Genomic DNA, 19,861 nt, shown 5'->3' with positions numbered 1-19,861 from the left:
GGAGGACACAGCAAGTGTAGAATATCTATCAATCAAATGAATTAAAAATATTCTCCAAACTTAACTGGTCTCCCTCCTGAAGGTTCTTTAGGAGAACACCACTTGAATTACCTTTGAGATCCACTCAGGAGTTTCTTACAGAGGACCAAAAGGGTAAATATCACCTTAAAAACAACTCCGTTTTTCAGTACAGAAAATGGTCAGTTAACCCTCAGTGTCACGTACACAGGAAGAAAGTAGATCTGGATATTATACCACCTAAATTCAAACTGCTAAAGAATTAATACACCACACACTTTCTCTGAATTCATTTATTTAAAGATAGAACACAGCCATTTGAAATCATGAACACAATATCAACACAGGTGGGAAATTAAATTGTTATACTTCATTCACATTAATAAATATCTTAAAAGAAGCAAATGTAGATTTTAAGATTCATTAAGACACTAATCACACAAGTAACTAAGAGTTTCTACCTAAGTTAACACTGATACTGCTTGATTTTCAGGTTGAAAGATTATAATCTATATATTTCAATTGGATGGCAGCAAATACAAAAGCATCTTTTGAACTGTATAGTATACTGTAAGCAGGAGTTTACCGCAGTCCATCATTCTCCTGGCCTGTCTGTGTGTAGAAGGCATGCTGGACACCAGCAACTTACATAAATTATCCACCACTCACAAGGTGTAAAATCTATTATGCATATATTTGAATAGTAATTATTTTTGAATGCCAGAAAGAATGCCAGTTGTTTTGACAGACTTGGGATTTCCCAGCTTTGCCACTGATAAGCTGTGTTTAAGCCTATGCTTCAGTTTCTTTTTTTTTTTTGCGGTACGCGGGCCTCTCACTGATGTGGCCTCTCCTGTTGCGGAGCACAGGCTCTGGACATGCAGGCTCAGCGGCCATGGCTCACGGGCCCAGCCGCTCTGTGGCATGTGGGATCCTCCCGGACCGGGACATGAACCCGTGTCCCCTGCATCGGCAGGGGGACTCTCAACCACTGCGCCACCAGGGAAACCCAGCTTCTTCATTTTTTAAATGAGAAAACTAAATGAGACTTTGTCTACTGAAGCCTATTTTGCAGTTTCTTCCTGTTCTGTCAAAAGTTTATCAACTCTGATTTTCAAAACGAAATTTCCAAGTGATTTTCAACCTCCTTCTAACCCATGATTATCCTTTTCAAGGCCTTTGTCTAAATCCTTCAGAGTTCCTAATCACTCCACTGAACCCACTGAACACATTTTAACACATCTGCATGTGTTTATAATGACCAAAACAAAGTTCACTATGTAAGTATGGAAGGCCATCCCTACCCAGGAATCATTACAAACCACCTTGGGTATTCAATTTAGTACCCACCACCAGCAATCTTTCTTTGAAAGCTCTGTATCTCAGTCTCCACCATAAGCTACACTGTTGTCAATCAAACACTCCACACTTGTGTAAGTTCCTGCTCTTCCTATCAAGGGAAAAATCTGAAAATATTTTTTAGAAAACTGGCATTTAACTGACTTGTTTATACAATTTTAGGATAGCCATGTTCTTTGCAGTATCCTGTAGGGCAAGGCATCAAATATTTCAGAAGGCAGCCATAAATTTCTTTTCGTATTTTTCTAAAACAGCTTAAGTTATAACACAATTTAAAAATCAAACTGTCAAGCAGTTTTGTTTTTATTCTTTTCACAGGTACTGAGCAAAGGATAAACCTAACAATGTCCACTTCTCCTAACTTACCACCACCAACATACTCAGAACTCTGCTTCAATCTAAAACACCTATCAATGTGCTTGGCAAGACTATAATGAATAAAATGGCAAGCGGTAAAATCTAATTCATGCCAGAACACTGGAGAAGTTACATGGGAAGCACACATATACGCAACTTTAAAAAGTTGGGAATACTGTTAATTTCAAATAAGTGATGATCAAAGTGAGACTTTCATGCCAGAAGTCCCATTCAGTCAAAATCACGATTTGTAAGAACAAGTGGTGCCACCAGTGTCCAAACATACAGCACAATGCCAATCCAACTAGAAGAGATTTTCACCCAGACAGCTGTCCACTGACTTTTCATCTCACGAGAAGGCTCATACCTAAAATTTAAGGAAAAAAAAAAAGGGGGGAGAGGTTGGATTATCGGTCATCAAGCCATCAGGCTTCATTACTTCAGAAATATTCTTTGTATATAATTTGTGATAACAGATATATAGTTGCTGGACTAATTATCTGTTGCCTTGCTTTTCCACACCACTTTGATAGCTAATGTGAAGGTAAAATCAATTTTCTTTAAAGGAGTAGAGGACATAGGCCTCTGAAACAGCTCTTTTAGCTAATACTCAGAAAATCTTTATGTTTTTCTGGCTCACTAATTACGAGAGAAATGGAATGTGACCTCTAGATAAATAAATAAGACATACAATTTAGAATTGGTAAGTCTTTATGTTATAAGGAATATAATCTGTTCAGAGTGTATATGGGAACCCCCTCCACCTTCTCAGATTTAAGAAACTGGGAAGGAAATACATCCCAAAGTTAGCTGACTTTTATGTTGATGAAACATACCAAAAATATTTTTCATCTAATCTTAACATTTACTATTAACCTGACAGCCAAAGCTGTGAATTACTGAGAACTATTTGGGTTCGTATACCTTAAGAAACTGCAGTGTAGGAATTTTAAAATATATGTATTTTTCAATAATAAATGCTGGTAGAGGCTGCTCTCAAAGAAATAAAGCAAAGAATAATCTTTTCTCTACATCTTTTGATGGTATTCAGAGCCCTCTTACAAACTGTTAAGGATATTATGCATTAAAAATTATTAAAACTAGAACTGCCCTAACCACACAGTTCAACTTGAATCTTAAATCTTTCAGTAGTCCTTTGGACAAAATTAGAATTTTTAAAAACAAAATATAAACCGCTATCTTCCAACTAACTAATCTTCAAAAAGATTAGTTTTGAAGTGATAAAAAAACAAAAATTAGTTTTGAAGAATTCTAAGAATCCATCTATGTTAATGTATTCACATCTCAATTTTGAAATTTTCAAAAATTTTAATGACAAAGTTTGAACAAAACAGAAGAAAGGTATCTTTTTATTGCACTATGTTGGGAACTGGTTAGTCAGTATTAAAAAGAAAAGCAAGCATTGTGTTTGATCAACTGTCAACATGTATTTCCCTAAGCAATGTGTTAGTTTCATGAAACTTTATTTCAGTCTCTTCAAGATGTGGAAATATTTCAATGATTGTTATTGCTGGAGCAAGGAAATAAAGCCTGCATTTCTGAAACTGATCTCACTATTCATTTAGCTGTAAATTTTGAAATATATTGGAGGATTAAAAAGTACTCCATACCACATTTAACAATGAAATCACAAAAAAGCCATCAGTTTCCACATGCAAAGTTTTCATAAAATATAAGTACCTGTACCAGTTGGTAAGGGTCATCATGATATAAAGCGAAGCCAGGAAAAGCATAAAGTGAAAGAAGGAGTAACTGTAAGTGACACCATCCTTTTCATTATCTACAGCTCGGTGAACATCATCTCTATCCTCCAGTGATCCGTCACTTCTGGCTCCACCATCTTCTATTAATGTTGATTCATCACTTGTTAGAGTCAGTTTATTAACCTGACTATTGTTTGAAGTACGGATGCTGCATGGAAGATGGTTTAGAAAGAGAGAAGGAAAAAAAGGGGAATTTAAAGATTCATATATGAAAAATAGCTGGACTTTTAAAAAAAATGAAAATCCATAATTTTTCTTACCTTGAATAAAACACACACAGTAAAAAGAGGATTAGTCCAATAATTCCTTGAGCATGCCACCACTGTACAGACTGCCCCTCCTTTGGGACAGTGCTTGTTGTATTATATCCAATTATGCTCAGTAGACTTGGGTTGCACTCTGTTTCTATAATGTAAATTAAGGTCAAATTAAAATCTTGGAATAGTATAAAATTTTTTTCAGAGCACAATGTAGTTCTTTTTAACTCATACTCTTGCAAATTCAAAACATTTTGTTAGAAAAAGGCAAAAACAACAAAAAAATACTTTAGGACAACTTTATAGAGACCTTTTTATACAAATTTTATAGTGCTAATTTTATAGACGTGCTTGGAAAACAATTTCATTTTCAACCTCATGCAGGAGCTGAGACATTAAGCTTTTCGTTGATCAGGAAACTGGTGAAATTTAGATGACCTCTAAAGCAAAGCTCAAGTAAAGAATAAAATTCAGATATTCTAAACTAAAATGCACTGGCTTTCCTACTACAAAGTGTGAGATAAACTTAATAAAAGACTATTGTTATTATCAATTTGCCAAACTACATTGTTATATAGTTTATACATAAAATCAGTTACTAGAATTTTAGCAAATGGTTTGTGGAAATGAGCAAACAAGGCATAATGACCTAATGCTTATTCAGCTTCTTGACTCCCGTAAATAAAGAATTTAAATAGGGTTGGTATCCACTTAAGTGTCCCACATGTTTTCCTCCCACAAAGCCAGATATGTCAATTGCCACCTTATCAATGAAAAATGTTTTTTATCTTTAAGCCATTCATATAAGGATAATCCCTAAAGCAAATTACTATTAGTTTTTTTCTAGACACTTACCTGGACAAATATAAGGAATCTTTCTCTAGTAAACTAAAAAAAAAAAAAAACAAAAACATTTTCTCCAACTAGTGATAAAACATCTATAAAATTTATAAACTCAATGAAATGTAAGATTCAGAAAACATTTTATAATTTTTCTTTATTCTGAGGAAGAAAGACCATTTTTTTCCTTTTCAAAAAATAGTACAGTTGACTCTTGAACAACAAGTGGATTAGGGGCATCAACCCCCTCACACAGTCGAAAATCTGCATATAATTTTATGGCTGGCCTCCATATCCAGCCATTCATATCTGCAGATCGTGTAGTAATGCAGTACATATATTTGAAAAAAATCTATGGATGAGTGGACCTGTGCAGTTCAAAACTCTGTTGTTCAAGGGTTGACTGTAATTATTAACTTCTAATTTGTTTCACCGCAAATGACATATACAGGCTTCTACTCCCACAGAATGCAATAAAACTGGCCTATAAAAAGATTACAAAGACCAATTAATTATATGCACTTTTTAGGTAATCACAGACAAAAAATAATAGGTGGAAAAAAACTATACTATTTACAGTAGAATCAACAAACATTTTAACAGCTCTTATTTCCTTCTACATATACTATCATATGCACTGTACAAATTAGGTATATTTCTTATAATTTCCGTATAATTTCTTATAGTTTTGCTAGTGAAAGAAGAAACTAAGTGAAAAAATATAGCAATACATCAAAGATGAAAATAGTATTATTCCCATTCTCTTCATTTCTCTGTGAGCTTAATTTTACAAAATGACCATCTTTGAAAAAAGAAAAGCTGTAGGATTCATTAAAAAGAAACAAATCCAAGCAAACGAACATACCTGGTTCATTAGTCATAGCAGACCATGTCAAATACATTGTATAGACTGTAATTACCGAAGACTGTAACAAGCCAGATCTTGGTTGTGATTCCTACAAAAAAATAAGCAAACAGAAAAATATTGTTATCATTCAAGATTTAGGAAAACTTAAAAAATAGAAGCTTCATAAACATTAATGAACTAATCCAAGCTTACTTGGATTTTTGGAAGTATAGACATTATAGAAGCACCAAGGCAGAGGAGCATGTTGACACTGATGAACGCTTTATTTTCTGCACAACCAGCTGGATGAGTATAGTAAACAAAAAACAGGACGATCGCAACTAAAGACAGCAGATAATTCAGAGCTGTAGCTGATAACAAAGCTGTGAAAGAAATACATTGGACAATTAGATTTTATCACTAATATTAGGAATTAGGCATATGGCTCATTTTACAAGCAATCTTATTTCATTCAAAAATATTACTTTAAGCAACTAACATTGTGTCAGCATTACACAGGCTATATAAGCAGGTAAAGATATTCTGAGCGTTATCACATTAAGAATTTTATAGTCTTTATATATAGCTCATTATGATGATGTGTTTTCAAGGACAATAACATACTATGATCTTCATAGAGTTTCCAAAACACATTCAGATGTATTAGCCATTATTTTCAAAATACAGAAAAATAACTAGGAGGGAAATATTAAGGTTTTTAAAGAATGATAATCATTCAGTTGTAAACAAGGGCACTAAGAAAATTATTTTGTTAATGCTAAGCCTGCAAAAAATGCTTTTCCTCATCAACTAAAATCTTAAAAAAAATTATTCAAGAGTAAGTCATTATTATTTAATAAGACAACCTAAGTTTCTTCTATCACACACACACGTTTTAGTTTCTGTGCTAATGTATGCTTAATATACATGTATTTATGTCGATGTGCCTCACTGACAGGGGATCCATCAAACAAATATTTACTGAATACTTACAAAGGCCCTAGGGATATAGTAGGGAACAAAGCAGAAACTCTTACACTAGATTTAACATTAAAAAATGAGATATTCTATATAAGTAAATTTTCCAAATGACCAAAGTTCATTTCTTTGAATACCAAACCCTTTATTTTAACCACTGAGATCGAATACCACAAACTAGTTGTATGAGAGAAAATATGAAGCTAGCAGACATGCTGAATTTAGCTTTCACTCTGATTTTTTTAAAAAAATTATTCTTTTTTTTTAGCTGAAACTCAGATCATTTCACATAAAAATTCAGATTTATGGCTTCTTTTGGAAAAATCAGAAAAGTTAAGCAACACTGGGTTCACATTTCCACAAGGCAACTACTAGATGGAACTGAGCAGTAGCTATATGCATTTTAGATAAAGGCCTTTACACTCTCCAATTCATCACAGTCCCTTCTATTTGCAAAAGGATTGAAAATGCACTTAAACCTGGTTCTCCTTCCGCATTTTTGTTACCTGTTGTAAGCATCTGAATTTTGATCCCTGTTTTAGAGCATAAGCACAGGACTCGAGCTCATCATCATAAATAAACATTAAAACACTACTGTAAAAATTCCCTTAGGTGTTAGTTACACATAATGGCATTCTTTGCACTTACACAAAATGTTTCAGAGTTGCTTTTTTATTTTTCCTGCTTGCTGCTGTTTAAGAATTGTACCACTGTTTGTTCATCTATTTCTAGCAGTCCTCGTCCCTTTAATATTTTACTTTTAACCTTCTGTAGGCTTCCCAGGAAATTAGGCTGTAAAATATACATGCATTCAGCAATAGGCTTTGGAACTTCTATTTTAGCCATTCATGGTCTTCTGGATTATTTCCTGGTTTTTGGGTATGTTCCTAGTTGACATGCCAAAAACTCTCTCTACAAGTAAAGTTGCTGATATAATGTGATAAGATGCCACTCACAAACTTAAGCTAAAAACCTCCTCACAGAAAATTATACCATAAAAATCGTGATTTTCCCACAGTCTACATATCTGTTCTCACTTTCAAACTTCAGCTATCTTGAAGATGTTCTGTAAGACAAAAAGCTTACCTGCGTACCAACATCTTGAGTTCCCTTCTTCCATTTTTTCAACCCATGATTCATTCCACGAATGGGCAAAATCAATGAGTAAGACTAGCTGTATGAGAATGAAGCAAAAGGCACCTGCCATGCCTACGTAAAACCACACTGAAAGAAAAAAAAAAAGCAAAAAACCACAAATGAGTGACTGGTTCACTTTTCATTATTTCATTTTCACAATCAATATACAAAGGGAAAAATAAAAGTTTACATAAATGCCTTGATTTTGCCAATCGGGGGGTGGGGGTGGGGGAAACAAATAGTTACAGTTCCAGGCAACAATTATTTCAATTTCCTTATAAAATATCAACATCACACAATTAAAGAAAAAAAAATATTTCTTACCAGTTGTAAAAGTTCCTTCTGGAATGAAGAAGGCCCCAATAATAATTGCAACTGCTGCAGCAAATTTAAAGAACCAGAATCTAAAACAAAAAATAATAATTTTTTATTAATAAATATTCATTCAACAAGTAGTTTCATGTATGAAATCTTTGAAGAGCTATTCTTAAAGAACAGCTACACTTTATGTGACTATTCTATTCTTTCTGAGGATATCCTGAAAACGAGAAGTGAAGAATATCATGTAAACTATTTTAGGACAGTTTTAATTCATTATGATAAAATGAGAATATTAGTTTCATTTCACAGGTTTATTTTACATATACACCAATAGCTATTATAACTGGTGTATATGAAAGTGTAAATAAGGTACACTGTACAAATGAATAGTTTTGAAAACACACAATAAATGCCTGGAAGACAGATTTCCACTAGCTAGCCAAATGAGTTCAAAGAATCAGAGAAGACATAAAAGTTTAAGAATTCTGCCACAGAAAGGCGCAAGAAGTGAGAAGCAGGTGTTCAGAGTCAGAGAGAACCCTAGATATAACAGGATCAATAACCTTATCTGAAGACAACTAGTAGAGATTTGAGGCATCTGCTACTTCAAATGTGAAAGCAATGCAAAACTACAAGGAACATGAAGAATGAAGAAAATATTTCACCTCCAAAAGATAACAATAATCCTGCAATAACTGAGCACAAAGGCATAAAATCTTGCAGTCTAGCAGATAAAGAATTCAAAACAGCTGTTTTGAGAAAACTCAATGAGCTATAAGAAAACACAAAGATAATTCAACAAAAACCAGGAAAAATATATGAATAAAATGAGAAAGTTAACAAAGAGACAGAAATCATAAAAAAGAACCAAACATACTCTGGAGTTGAAGAATTCAACAAAAGACATGAAAATTACAATGGAGATCTGCAGAAGGGCAGATCAAATGGAAGACAGAAAAAACGGACAGGAATTTTGATATAACCCAATCAGGGGTGAACAGAGAAAAAAAATTAAAAAGGGAAGAAAGCCTCAGTAATCTATGGAATTCAAATATTAGAATGATTGGGTTTCAGAAGGAGAAGAGAGGAAGAAGGGGGCAAAAAGTTTAAAGAAATAATAGCCGGGGGGCTTCCCTGGTGGCGCAGTGGTTGAGAGTCCGTCCACCTGCTGATGCAGGGGACACGGGTTCGTGCCCCGGTCCGGGAAGATCCCGCATGCCGTGGAGCGGCTAGGCCCGTAAGCCATGGCCGCTGAGCCTGTGCTCCGCAACAGGAGAGGCCACAACAGTGAGAGGCCTGCGTACCACAAAAAAAAAAAAGAAAAGAAATAATAGCTGAGAACTTCCTAAGTCTGGACATCCAAGTTCACAAAGCTAATAGATCACAATATCAGCTCAATGCAAACAAACCTTTTAAGCCATATTACATAATGAAAACTGTCAAAAATCAAAGAACAAGAGAGAATCCTAAAAGCAGCTAGATGAAAAAGATTGTAATCTACAAAGTCATTTCCATCAGGCTCAGTGGATTTCTCAGTAGAAAACCCTATAGGCCAAGAGAGAGTAGAATGACTTTAAGTGACATACTCAAAGTGCTGAAAGGAAAAAAATGCCAGCCAAGATTACTCTGTCCAGCAAAGTTATCCTTAAGATACAAAGGAGAAATAAAGATTTTCTCAGTCAAAATCCAAGGAATTCACCACCACTAAATCTGTCTTGTAAAAAATGGTGAAAGGAATTCTTCAAGTTGAAACAAAAAGACAGTAAATTAGTGACACGAAAACATACGAAAGTATACAACACACTGGTAAATGGAAATACACAGGTTTAGAAAAATCTAATTCTTTAATAGCATGGTGTGTTAACTACGTAACTGTAGTATAAAGATTAAAAAGAGTATTAAAAAACAATAGCTATTATAATTGGTTAATGGATATACAATATAAAAAGAGATAAATTGTGATATCGAAAAAATAAAAGAGGAGTAAATGGGTAGGGCTTTTGTATACAACTGAAGTTGCTATCAGCTTAAAATGGGCTGTTTTATCTATAAGATGTTTTATGTAAGCCTCATGGTAACCACAAAGCAAAAACCTAAAGTAGATTTACAGAAAATAGGGAAGCAGACCATACCACCAATTTACAAAGAAAATCACCAATATACATAGGCGTTAACAAAGAAAAAGGAAATTATGGAAATATGAAACAGCCAGACAGCAATGAATAAGATGACATTAGTAAGTCCTTCATATCAATAATTACGCTAAATGTAAATGTAATGAATTCACCAACCAAAAGGCACAGTGGCTGAATTAAAAAAAAACAACTGAAAAAGACACAAATGGAAAGATAACTCGTGTTTGTGGATCTGAAGAATAGTTAAAATGTCCATACTACCCAAAGCCACCTATAGATTCAAAGTACTCCCTATAAAAATTTCAATGCCACTTACAAAAAAATAGAAAAAACAATCCTAAAATTTGTATGTAACTACAAAAGACCCCAAATAGACAAATCAGCCATGAGAAGGACAAAGCTGGAAATATCACACTTACTGATTTCAAACTATACTACAAAGCTACAGTAATTGAAACAGTAGTACCATAAAAGTAGACACATAGACCAATGGAATAGAATAGAGAGAGCTTAGTAATAAACCCTTCCATTTCGGATTAACGAATATTTGACAAGGGAGTCAAGAACACTCAATGGGCAAAGGACAGTCTCCTCAACAGTTTTGGGAAAACTGGGTAACCACAGAAAAATGAAAATGGACTCCTTTATTACACGACTCACAAAATTAACTCAAAATGAATTAAAGACTTAAACATTTAAGACCTGATATCATAAAAGATATCAATACTAGAAAGATGCTGATACTGGGAAGAAGAAAGTAAGGAAGAAACTCCACAACATTGGTCTTGGCAATGAGTTTTTGGATGAGACAGCAAAAGTACAAGCAACAGAAGTAAAATCAAACAAGTGGGACTACATCAAACTAACAAGCTTCTGCAAAGCAAAAGGAACAATCAACAAAATGAAAAGACAACCTACAGAATAGGAGAAAATATTTGCAAACCATGTATCAAAAAGTGGTTAATACCAAATATATATAAAGAACTCATACAACTCATTAAAAAAACAAACAATCCAATTAAAAAATGGACAGAGGAACTAAATACTTTTCCAAAGAAGGCATACAAATGGCCAACAGGCATATGAAAAGGTGCTCAACATCACTAATCATCAGAGAAATGTAAATCAAAACCATTATGAGATATCACCACCTCAGACCTATTAGAATGGCTATCATGATGACAAGAAATAACAAGTGTTGGTGAGAATGTGGTGAAATGGGAACCCTTATGCACTGTTACTGGGAATGTACACTAGTTCAGCCACTATGAAAAACAGTATGAAGGTTCCTCAAAAAATATAAAAATGGAACTACCATACAATCCAGCAATCCCACTTCTACGTATATATCCAAAGAAAGTGAAAATAGGGTACTGAAACGATATCTGCACATCCATGTTTATTGAAGAATTATTCATAATTGGCAAGATATAAAAACAACCTTAAGTATCTGTCAACAGATGAATAAAGAAACTATAGTATATATACACAATGGAATATTATTCAGCCACGAGAAAGAAGGAAATCCTGTCATTTGCAAGAACATGGATGGACCTTGAGGGCATTATGCTAAGTGAGATAAGCCAGACAAAGAAAAACAAACATTTATGATATTACCAATATGTGGAATCTGAAAAAGAAAAATGTGCTTTAAAGCTTCTAAGAGACTAGATCTTAACTGTTCTCATCACAACTAAGAAATAATAATTACGTGATATGATAGAGGTGTCAGCTAATACTATGATGGTAATCATATTGTAATATATTAAAGTATGAAATTAACACTTTGTACACTTTAAACCTGACACAATGTTATATGTCAATTATAACTCAATTTAAAAAAAACATTAACAGTGACATGAGTGCTTAGTGCATGTTTTGAGAATGTTATCTCATGAAATGACTGTGATAGCCACCCTGTAATGCATTTTGAGAAGTGTTTAAAAATACATTTAGTAAAGATGTTTTAAGAGTGCAAAAAAAATTAAAATTAAAACAACCAATGACTAAGGGAACAAAAAAAAAACAAAATAAAATCAACCTGGCACAGCACATCTTTTTTCATTAATATTTCACTTGTTCATTCTTCTTGTCTTTGGTAGCATGTGAATAGATAAGCAATAGCAGATATTCCAAAAAAATTTTTTTTAATTTATGAGGGGAAAAAACAGTGATAAAATTCAAAACATTCAAAATTGAGTGTGAGAAGTAGTGCTCTATATTAAGGGAGACTGATAAAAGGGACCCTGAAGTTTCTAGGTTGTTCAGTATAACCATTTAGAAAATCAATCAATCACCTTGTTTCAAAGGAATAAAGTTTTTCATTTTGGCTGCACTGTACATCTTAGGAACTGAGTTCAGTTTTATGTAGTGAGATTGGCCTACAAAAAGCTAAGAGGAGAAGGAGGAATAAGCTCCTCATTATTAGTCACAGATATGATAAATCTTCCTTTTTAGGATGAAAATACAGTTGACCCTTGAACAATGCTGGGGTTAGGGGTGCCAACTCTCTGCATGGTTGAAAATCCACATATAACTTATAGTCGGCCCTCTGTATCCGAGGTTCCTCATCTGTGAATTCATTCAACTAGAGATCAACATGGATTGTGTAGTACACTGTATTTACTGTTGAAAAAAATCTGCATATAAAGTGGAACTGCACAGTTCAAACCTGCGTTGTTCACATGGGTCAACTTTATTAAACATAATGCAGAGACTATACCAATAAATGACCCAAGGCTACTATTTAATATTTATATTTCCAAATTCCAACACATTCTCTAATAGAGACAAGAGGATTTTCTTACCTTGTCATTCATGAATAAAATAATTCTGCAGATTGTTCAAGTTTATTTTACCTTAAACTTTCTTTAGACAGACTCAAAATTACTGAGAAGAGACTATCCAGACTTTATATTGAAGTTTATTAAAAACCTTACCCATTGTGTACTGCAGCTCTAGGATCACTGCTGCTCTTCACTTTGATCATTAATAGAGATAGGAGAAGGTAGAACATAGCCAAGCCAAAGCACAAACGGTATACAGCTTTATAGCCAACCAGAATATTACAAGGGACCACTCCTTTCTCATTCTCACAAAATCCAGGAATCTGAAAACAAAACAGGAATTTGTGATCTAGAATTTTTTCAAGAAAAAATGAAAATTCTGTAATCAAATAGTTTAAGGTTTAGAAAATTGAAGTTCACTTTACAGTTTATGCTGAAATATAATCAAGCTAAGTCTACACATTTTCATAAGACAGAAGTGTAACTCTTTTTTTACTTTATGTGAGCACCAGATAAGCTACAAATGTCAATCCTAAAGTGGATGCTTATTTTAACATGCAGACTTATTCTAAGTTTTTTTTAAAACTTGCATTCCACTGGGATATACTCAATCACATGTATAAGAGAAAAATACAATCAATAAAAGTGTAAATAATCACAGAGTAACTAAACCAGTTTCTAAATACTAAAGAGAACCATGATGGCATTTTGAGTTTGGGTCCCTCATTCTACAAGTGTTATTTCTGATAATGGATGGATTTGGATTAACAGCAAAATGGCTAGCTGTATTTTTATTTTTTAACTTAAAATCTTAAAAAAGACTGATGACCATTTCAGAAAATCACACTGAAATCAGAGTACAAGAAAGTATTTAAAAAATATTTTTAAGTGAAATAAATGGGAGTAGATACACTATTCACATATATCAGAGTGAATTACTACCTCTAGAAACGTTAAAGCAAACCAATATGCCAAAATACAGCTGTTAATATGTGCCTTTAACATCAAGAACCTAAAGTTATATTTAAGTTGATGCAGGTGCTACTTTCTTTTTGCTAGCTCCTGTACAGTCTATAAGCTCTTTCTTGGTCTCACTTGAACCCTACTTTCCCAACTTAGTTTAACAATTATGGCAATATGTACTTACCCATACTCACTTGCAACATGTACTCACTAGCACCCTTAATTATCCCATGCCCTTAAATGAGAGCAGCACACCACCTGGCTAATTCCCATCATTAAGTTTTAATTCAATCACCTATATTAGGTTAAGTTGCTACAGTAACAACCTCCAAATATAGGTGGCTTAAACAGCAAAGATGTATTTCTTGCTCATGTACATGTACATGGTTGGTTCTACATAGTCAACTAAAAGAATCCAGGCTGCCAGAGAAGCCACCATCTCAAATGATATACAGGTTGTGACAGAAAAGAAAGGAGAATCTGCATTAGCAAGTAGAGGGTGATGTTTATCACTTCTACTCATAACTCACTGACCAGTACTAGAGACATGACCCTACATATCACAAGCACTCTAGGAAATGCAATTCTCTGATGACCTTCAGAAAGCAGAGAAGCAGAAACATTGGGGGTTACAAACTAACTAACATCTATCAACTAAACCGTTCATAACAACAGTCAACTGGATCCATGACAAAAAACATGAACGTCTTCTGCTTATACGAAGGACCTGAATAACATTAACTGAGCATCTACATATGCCATGCACAATGCTACTTTGAAACTGTAATAAGCTCATTTCCCAAACTTACGCTATTTTTCCTTACCCCAAAGTCAACCCTAAGCAGACAACTATGGTTTAAAATGGAGGTTATCTGACATAAACACTCTCTCAACCTCAAATTTTCTATTGTCATTCATTTTTCCTTGGAGGAAAAGTAACTTCTATATGCCTTCTCTTGATCACATTCTCTCTCACGGGTTAGATCCCTTATGACTATTCTCAAAATACAAATAATTAAATCTCCCCAGCCTAAAAACTTCTTTAATTCAGCCTCCCTCTAAGACGTACTATCTGCATTACAAAACTCCTTAAATCAGCAGCCTATTCTCATTGGATCCATTTCCTCATAGCCATCTAACTCTCCCTCCCAATCCTTCCAGGCCAGCACTCTATAAATGGTTTTTCAAGACACTAGACATATACTGGCTGTCAAATCCCAAGGCTACTTCTTAATCCTCACACTCCTTTACCTTTTTTAAACAGACATTATGCTGTCATTCTTAAGACTCTGTTCCTAAGGCCTACTAAACAGGTTCTTGGTTCTCTTTTTTCACTGTTCCTTCAAAGGTTCCCTTTTCTCCACCAACTCCCTTACGAGCTTTTGTCAAAGCTCTAGCTCTCCTCACTCCAAATGGTCTTCTTCAGCATATGCTGCCATAGTTTGAATTTCATCTCTATCTCTGATTTCTTTTATGAGTTACACACCCAAATTTTTTACTTCCTGCTGGACACACACACACACACACACACAATGTGGTGCAGTACCCACAAGCTAACATATTATAAACTAAATTATATTTTCCCCATCTCTTTGCACAACCTGACTCCCTGGGGGGGAAAAAAAGTTTAATAAAACACCTATTCTCTCTTTTTTTTCCTGAGTTAACAGCAACAGTTTCCTCTCAGTTATCTAGGATCAGAACCTGGTTATTATTTATTATTCTATCACTACCAATATTTAAATCCAGATTCAGTCAATTCTACATTCAAAGAATTATTTCAGGCCCTCTATGCCCTTCTTGATTACACCATTCCAACAGCCACCATACTTAACTGCTGCCTTCTATCCTAATTATCAGATAAATCTTCCTAAGGCATACATACTTAGCTCAAAAAGCTTTTATCCTCATTCTGCTTCCTATTTTTCAATTTCTGCATACAAAAATTTACTGATTCTTAGAATGTCCCTTTTTCCATGAGATCCACAGTGATTCTGACATTTCCCTGGTTAGAATTACTGATTTCCTCATATTAACACAACACATTTTCTGCCCTACCATCAGAGAATTTTAATAAGCTGCCTTTCACTGTTTGTCTTTCCTAAATGATCATGAACTACTAAAACTCAGATTAAGTATTCTTCCTTTTTACAGTATTCTGTTTCCAATACACAAGAAGCAGTTTTATGCATATACATACTAAAGGTTCAGTTAATCTTTTAAAAAAAAAAAGAAAACTAACCTTATTTAGTTGTTCTTCCATTCCAGGTATCAACATTACACAAGCTACACACACTCCAACAAGCAAAAAAAGTGCATAGATCAACCTAGTTACAGTGGAGTTGTTTCCACTAGGACAGCATCGGCACAGCAAACATGGGGCACTGCCACACAAACATGGTATCTGGAAAAAGAACTTTAAAAGTCAGTATAGTTTAAAATGATACAGTGAAAACTTACATTCTATCTACTCAAAAAAGAAAGGATTGGAGTTAAAGTAATTACCAAGAGATTTGGTTCACATATATTATCTATAAACTATAAAATTTAGTAACTTCTGGGTAAAACTGAAGCAAAGTAAAACCAAAAAGTACTTGCCCTTTATAGCAAGCAAAATGAGTAAACTCAGTTAAAACAAAAAAAGGGAAAAAAACCAGCAGCAGCAACCAAAGTTTAGCTAAGAAAAGGAATGGAATATTCACACTTACAAGCTGATCTCCAAACTCCTGCCTTTTAACCCCAGAAATCATGCTGGTGAATTCACAAAAGTCTGATATTTCTCAGATACGCCAGAGGAGGAAAAGAAGTGAATTGATATCCTTATCTTTTCCCTCTTCTGACTTGGTAGTAGTGATAACAGTAAAATTTTCTATTAGAATCAGGCAAAACAGGATAAGTGAACAAGTGAGGCTAGCTAGCATTGTCTAACAGAACTCCACACTAAACTAGTAGTATATCCTAGGGGAATAGAATATCTCCCTTAGCAGGAGAGGCAAATACTAGTAACGGAATTTAACAATATCTCAGAAAGGCAAAATGAAAGTATCCTCAAAAGAATTGAATATAATCTAGGCTGAGCTCCACCATACCATCAGATACCAGAGGAAGGGAGAATTGTAGAAGCCAGACACACTATAGTAACCAATATAAGGTAGGATAAGAACCACTTATACTAAACTTCAGTAAGATAAAAACAAAAGTCGTGTAAACAATGCAAACACACTTTAGCAAAACATAAAAATAAGCAAACATGCCCCCTCAGACAAAAAAAAGGCATTTGAAAAATCCAATCTGAAATAAAACATAACTCAGTAAGAAGAGGAAATTCCCTAAAATTGGTACACCTGAAGCAAAAAGGAGAGCTCAAAATGAAAAGAATAGAACAAGCTGAAAAGGAGGATTGCAAGGCTGAGAAGAAATGAGAAGGGGAAAAACATGTTTAAAAAAACAGTAATTAACTATCATGGAACAAAACAAAAACAGCTGAAAATAAAATGTGATCGATGAATAAAGTTTGGGATTAAGTACCATAAACTCAAGCCAAGATAGAGTAACAGTGACCAGACTTACCCTACTGCCTTAATCCAAGGGAAAAAATTAATGAAACAATGGTTTTTCAGACAATTAACAACAGGCAATGTAGGACACTAGTTTCTGAGAGAGATGAAACAGTGTGAACTCTATGACTGGCCCAATCTTTCTGCCTGGGAAAGAGTTTCCAGTGCAGGGAGGAGAAACCAGACAGAGGACAGCAGTCTACTGAACTGAGGAGACAGAGTTGGGACAGCTCAGAGTTCAGGGAGGTGAAGGCAGCTAAAGTTCATAGGGCAGAAACAAGGAGAGTAGAAAGCTACACCAAGAGTGAACTCCAGAGATCTGCAGAAGCTTCAACTTGTGTCTTCAGCAGAGCACTGATCAGTACATGCATTTGATTAAATTACTCTGTGGGGTGGGGGTGGGGGAGTGGGGAGGGTGGTATTACCAGCCAGAGTGGAAGAACTTTATAAGGCCTTGAGCAGAGTTATAAGGCTATTATTATTACACAGTATTGGGCAGGGGTGGGGGGGTAGGGGGGGTGTATGTGGAAATAAGCCATAAGGCTAAAGCTACTCCAGTCTCACTTAACAAAGCCTAAAAGCAAACACTGAAAAGATCAAATTCTCTTCAAATAACTCACCTATGTCTAAGAATAGGGCCCAAGAATGTTTTTTAAAAATACAACACATCCAGCACCCATCAAGGTAAAATTTACAATACCTAACAGCTAATAAAAAAATTGGTAGGCATGCCAGTATGGAAAAAACAACCTACAATGAGGAGAAAAGTCAATAAATCAAAACCAACCTGAAATTACACAGATGACTTAATTCAGTTATAAATAATGGCGCTCTAATGTTATTGTAATTATACTTCATTTGCTCAAGGAGAGAACACAGCATGTCAAGGAAAGATATGGAAGATAATTTAAAAGATCCATATCAAACTTATGGAGATTAAAAATAAGATCTCTGAACCAAAAAGTACTTGATAAGACACTGCAGAAAAGACTAATGAACTTGAAGACATAGCAAAAGAAATGATCCAAAATTAAAGAGATAAAAAAACTAAAAAAAAAAAATAACAGAGGATTAGTGTTGCGACACAATTTCAAACAGCCTAATATATGTGAAATTGGGGCTCCTGAAGGAGAGAGGAGACAGGAAAGTCCTTTTGAGGAGATAATTGCCAAAATGTTCCTAATTTAATGAAAACTATAAACTCACAGATCCAAGAAACTCAAGAAAGCCCTAGTGATACAAATATAATGAAAACTACACCAAGTCACATCATAAACTGCTGAAAAACAATGATAAACAGAAAAATCTTAAAAGCAAGCAAAATAATAAAGGCACATTATATAAAGAGGAACAAAGAAAGGTATCAACTTCTAGTAAGAAATACTGCAAGCCAAATGTCATTACTCAATGAAAAAAAACACTGTAAGCACAGAAGTTTATACTCAGCAAAAATATCTTTCAAAAATTAAGGCCAAGTGAAGACATTTTTAGGCATAGAGAAAAGAATCCAAAACTAACAAATCTAATCTATATTTCAAGAAGGAAAGTTACACCAGCAGAAATGTGGATCTACACAAAAGAAATAAACAAAGGAAGTAGTGTGTATTTTTTTCTTACATCAAAAAGATTACTTTAAAAGATTATTATTTTTTTAAGCAAAAATAATAGCAATGTATTCTGGTGATTATAACAAAGATGGAAGTAAAATGTGTGACAATTACAAATAGGCTGGAAGGACTTCCCTGGTGGCGCAGTGGTTAAGAATCTGCCTGCCAATGCAGGGGACACGGGTTCAATCCCTGGTCCGGGAAGATCCCACATGCCGCGGAGCAACTAAGCCCATGGGCCACAACTACTGAGCCTGCACTCTAGAGCCCATGAACCTAGAGCCCGTGCTCCGCAACAAGAGAAGCCACGGCAGTGAGAAGCCCATATACCACAACAAAGAGTAGCTCCCGCTCGCCGCAACTAGAGAAAGCCCATGCAGCAATGAAGGCCCAATGCAGCCAAAAAATAAATAATAAAAAAAATTAATTAAAAAAAATAACAGGCTGGAAGAGGAGACATTCAACTATACTTCTGTATACACTTAAATTAGAAAAAGTGGATATCACACAAAGGTAGATTGTAGTTAAGTTAAATACTAAAAACCCTAAAGTGACTTATAAAAAAGCAAAACAAAGAAATACAGCTAGTAAGCTAAAAGATATAAAACAGAATACTAAGAAATGGCTAATTAATCCAAAATAAGGCAAAAACTAAGGAAAAGAGACAATGAACAGAGAGGATAAACAGAAAACAAATAGAAAGGTGGTTGATTTAAGCCTAAACATAATCTATAATCACATAAATGGACTAAACACTCCCAATTAAAAGGCAGATTGTCAGATAAAAGAGCAAGATCCAACTTTTCTACAAGAAACCCACTTAAACACAAAGACACAATTGGTTAAAAGTATAAAGAAAAAAGTGTACATACATATATATACAAAAATAATACATACACACACATATGTATATAT

At 34.4% G+C, this 19,861-nt stretch overlaps 1 protein-coding gene across 1 annotated transcript in view; it reads right to left on the bottom strand.

The window, feature by feature from the left end:
- Window positions 1–1,662: 1,662 nt before the first annotated feature.
- Window positions 1,663–19,861, bottom strand: part of SERINC1 (serine incorporator 1) — a 30,923-nt gene continuing 12,724 nt past the window's right edge. The window contains exons 2-10 of the mRNA XM_024759002.1: window positions 16,025–16,186; window positions 12,973–13,142; window positions 7,902–7,981; window positions 7,527–7,664; window positions 5,676–5,845; window positions 5,481–5,571; window positions 3,779–3,923; window positions 3,436–3,666; window positions 1,663–2,101 (exon numbers count right to left, since the gene is read on the bottom strand). Coding sequence (XP_024614770.1) covers window positions 1,966–2,101; window positions 3,436–3,666; window positions 3,779–3,923; window positions 5,481–5,571; window positions 5,676–5,845; window positions 7,527–7,664; window positions 7,902–7,981; window positions 12,973–13,142; window positions 16,025–16,186 — 1,323 coding nt within the window. The 3' untranslated portion in view covers window positions 1,663–1,965. The remainder of the gene's footprint in view (window positions 2,102–3,435; window positions 3,667–3,778; window positions 3,924–5,480; window positions 5,572–5,675; window positions 5,846–7,526; window positions 7,665–7,901; window positions 7,982–12,972; window positions 13,143–16,024; window positions 16,187–19,861) is intronic.

Source organism: Neophocaena asiaeorientalis, unplaced genomic scaffold (genome assembly GCF_003031525.2).
Source record: "Neophocaena asiaeorientalis asiaeorientalis breed wild unplaced genomic scaffold, Neophocaena_asiaeorientalis_V1.1 scaffold5, whole genome shotgun sequence".
Lineage (NCBI taxonomy): Eukaryota > Metazoa > Chordata > Mammalia > Artiodactyla > Phocoenidae > Neophocaena > Neophocaena asiaeorientalis.
This window is presented reverse-complemented; position numbering and strand designations above follow the sequence as displayed.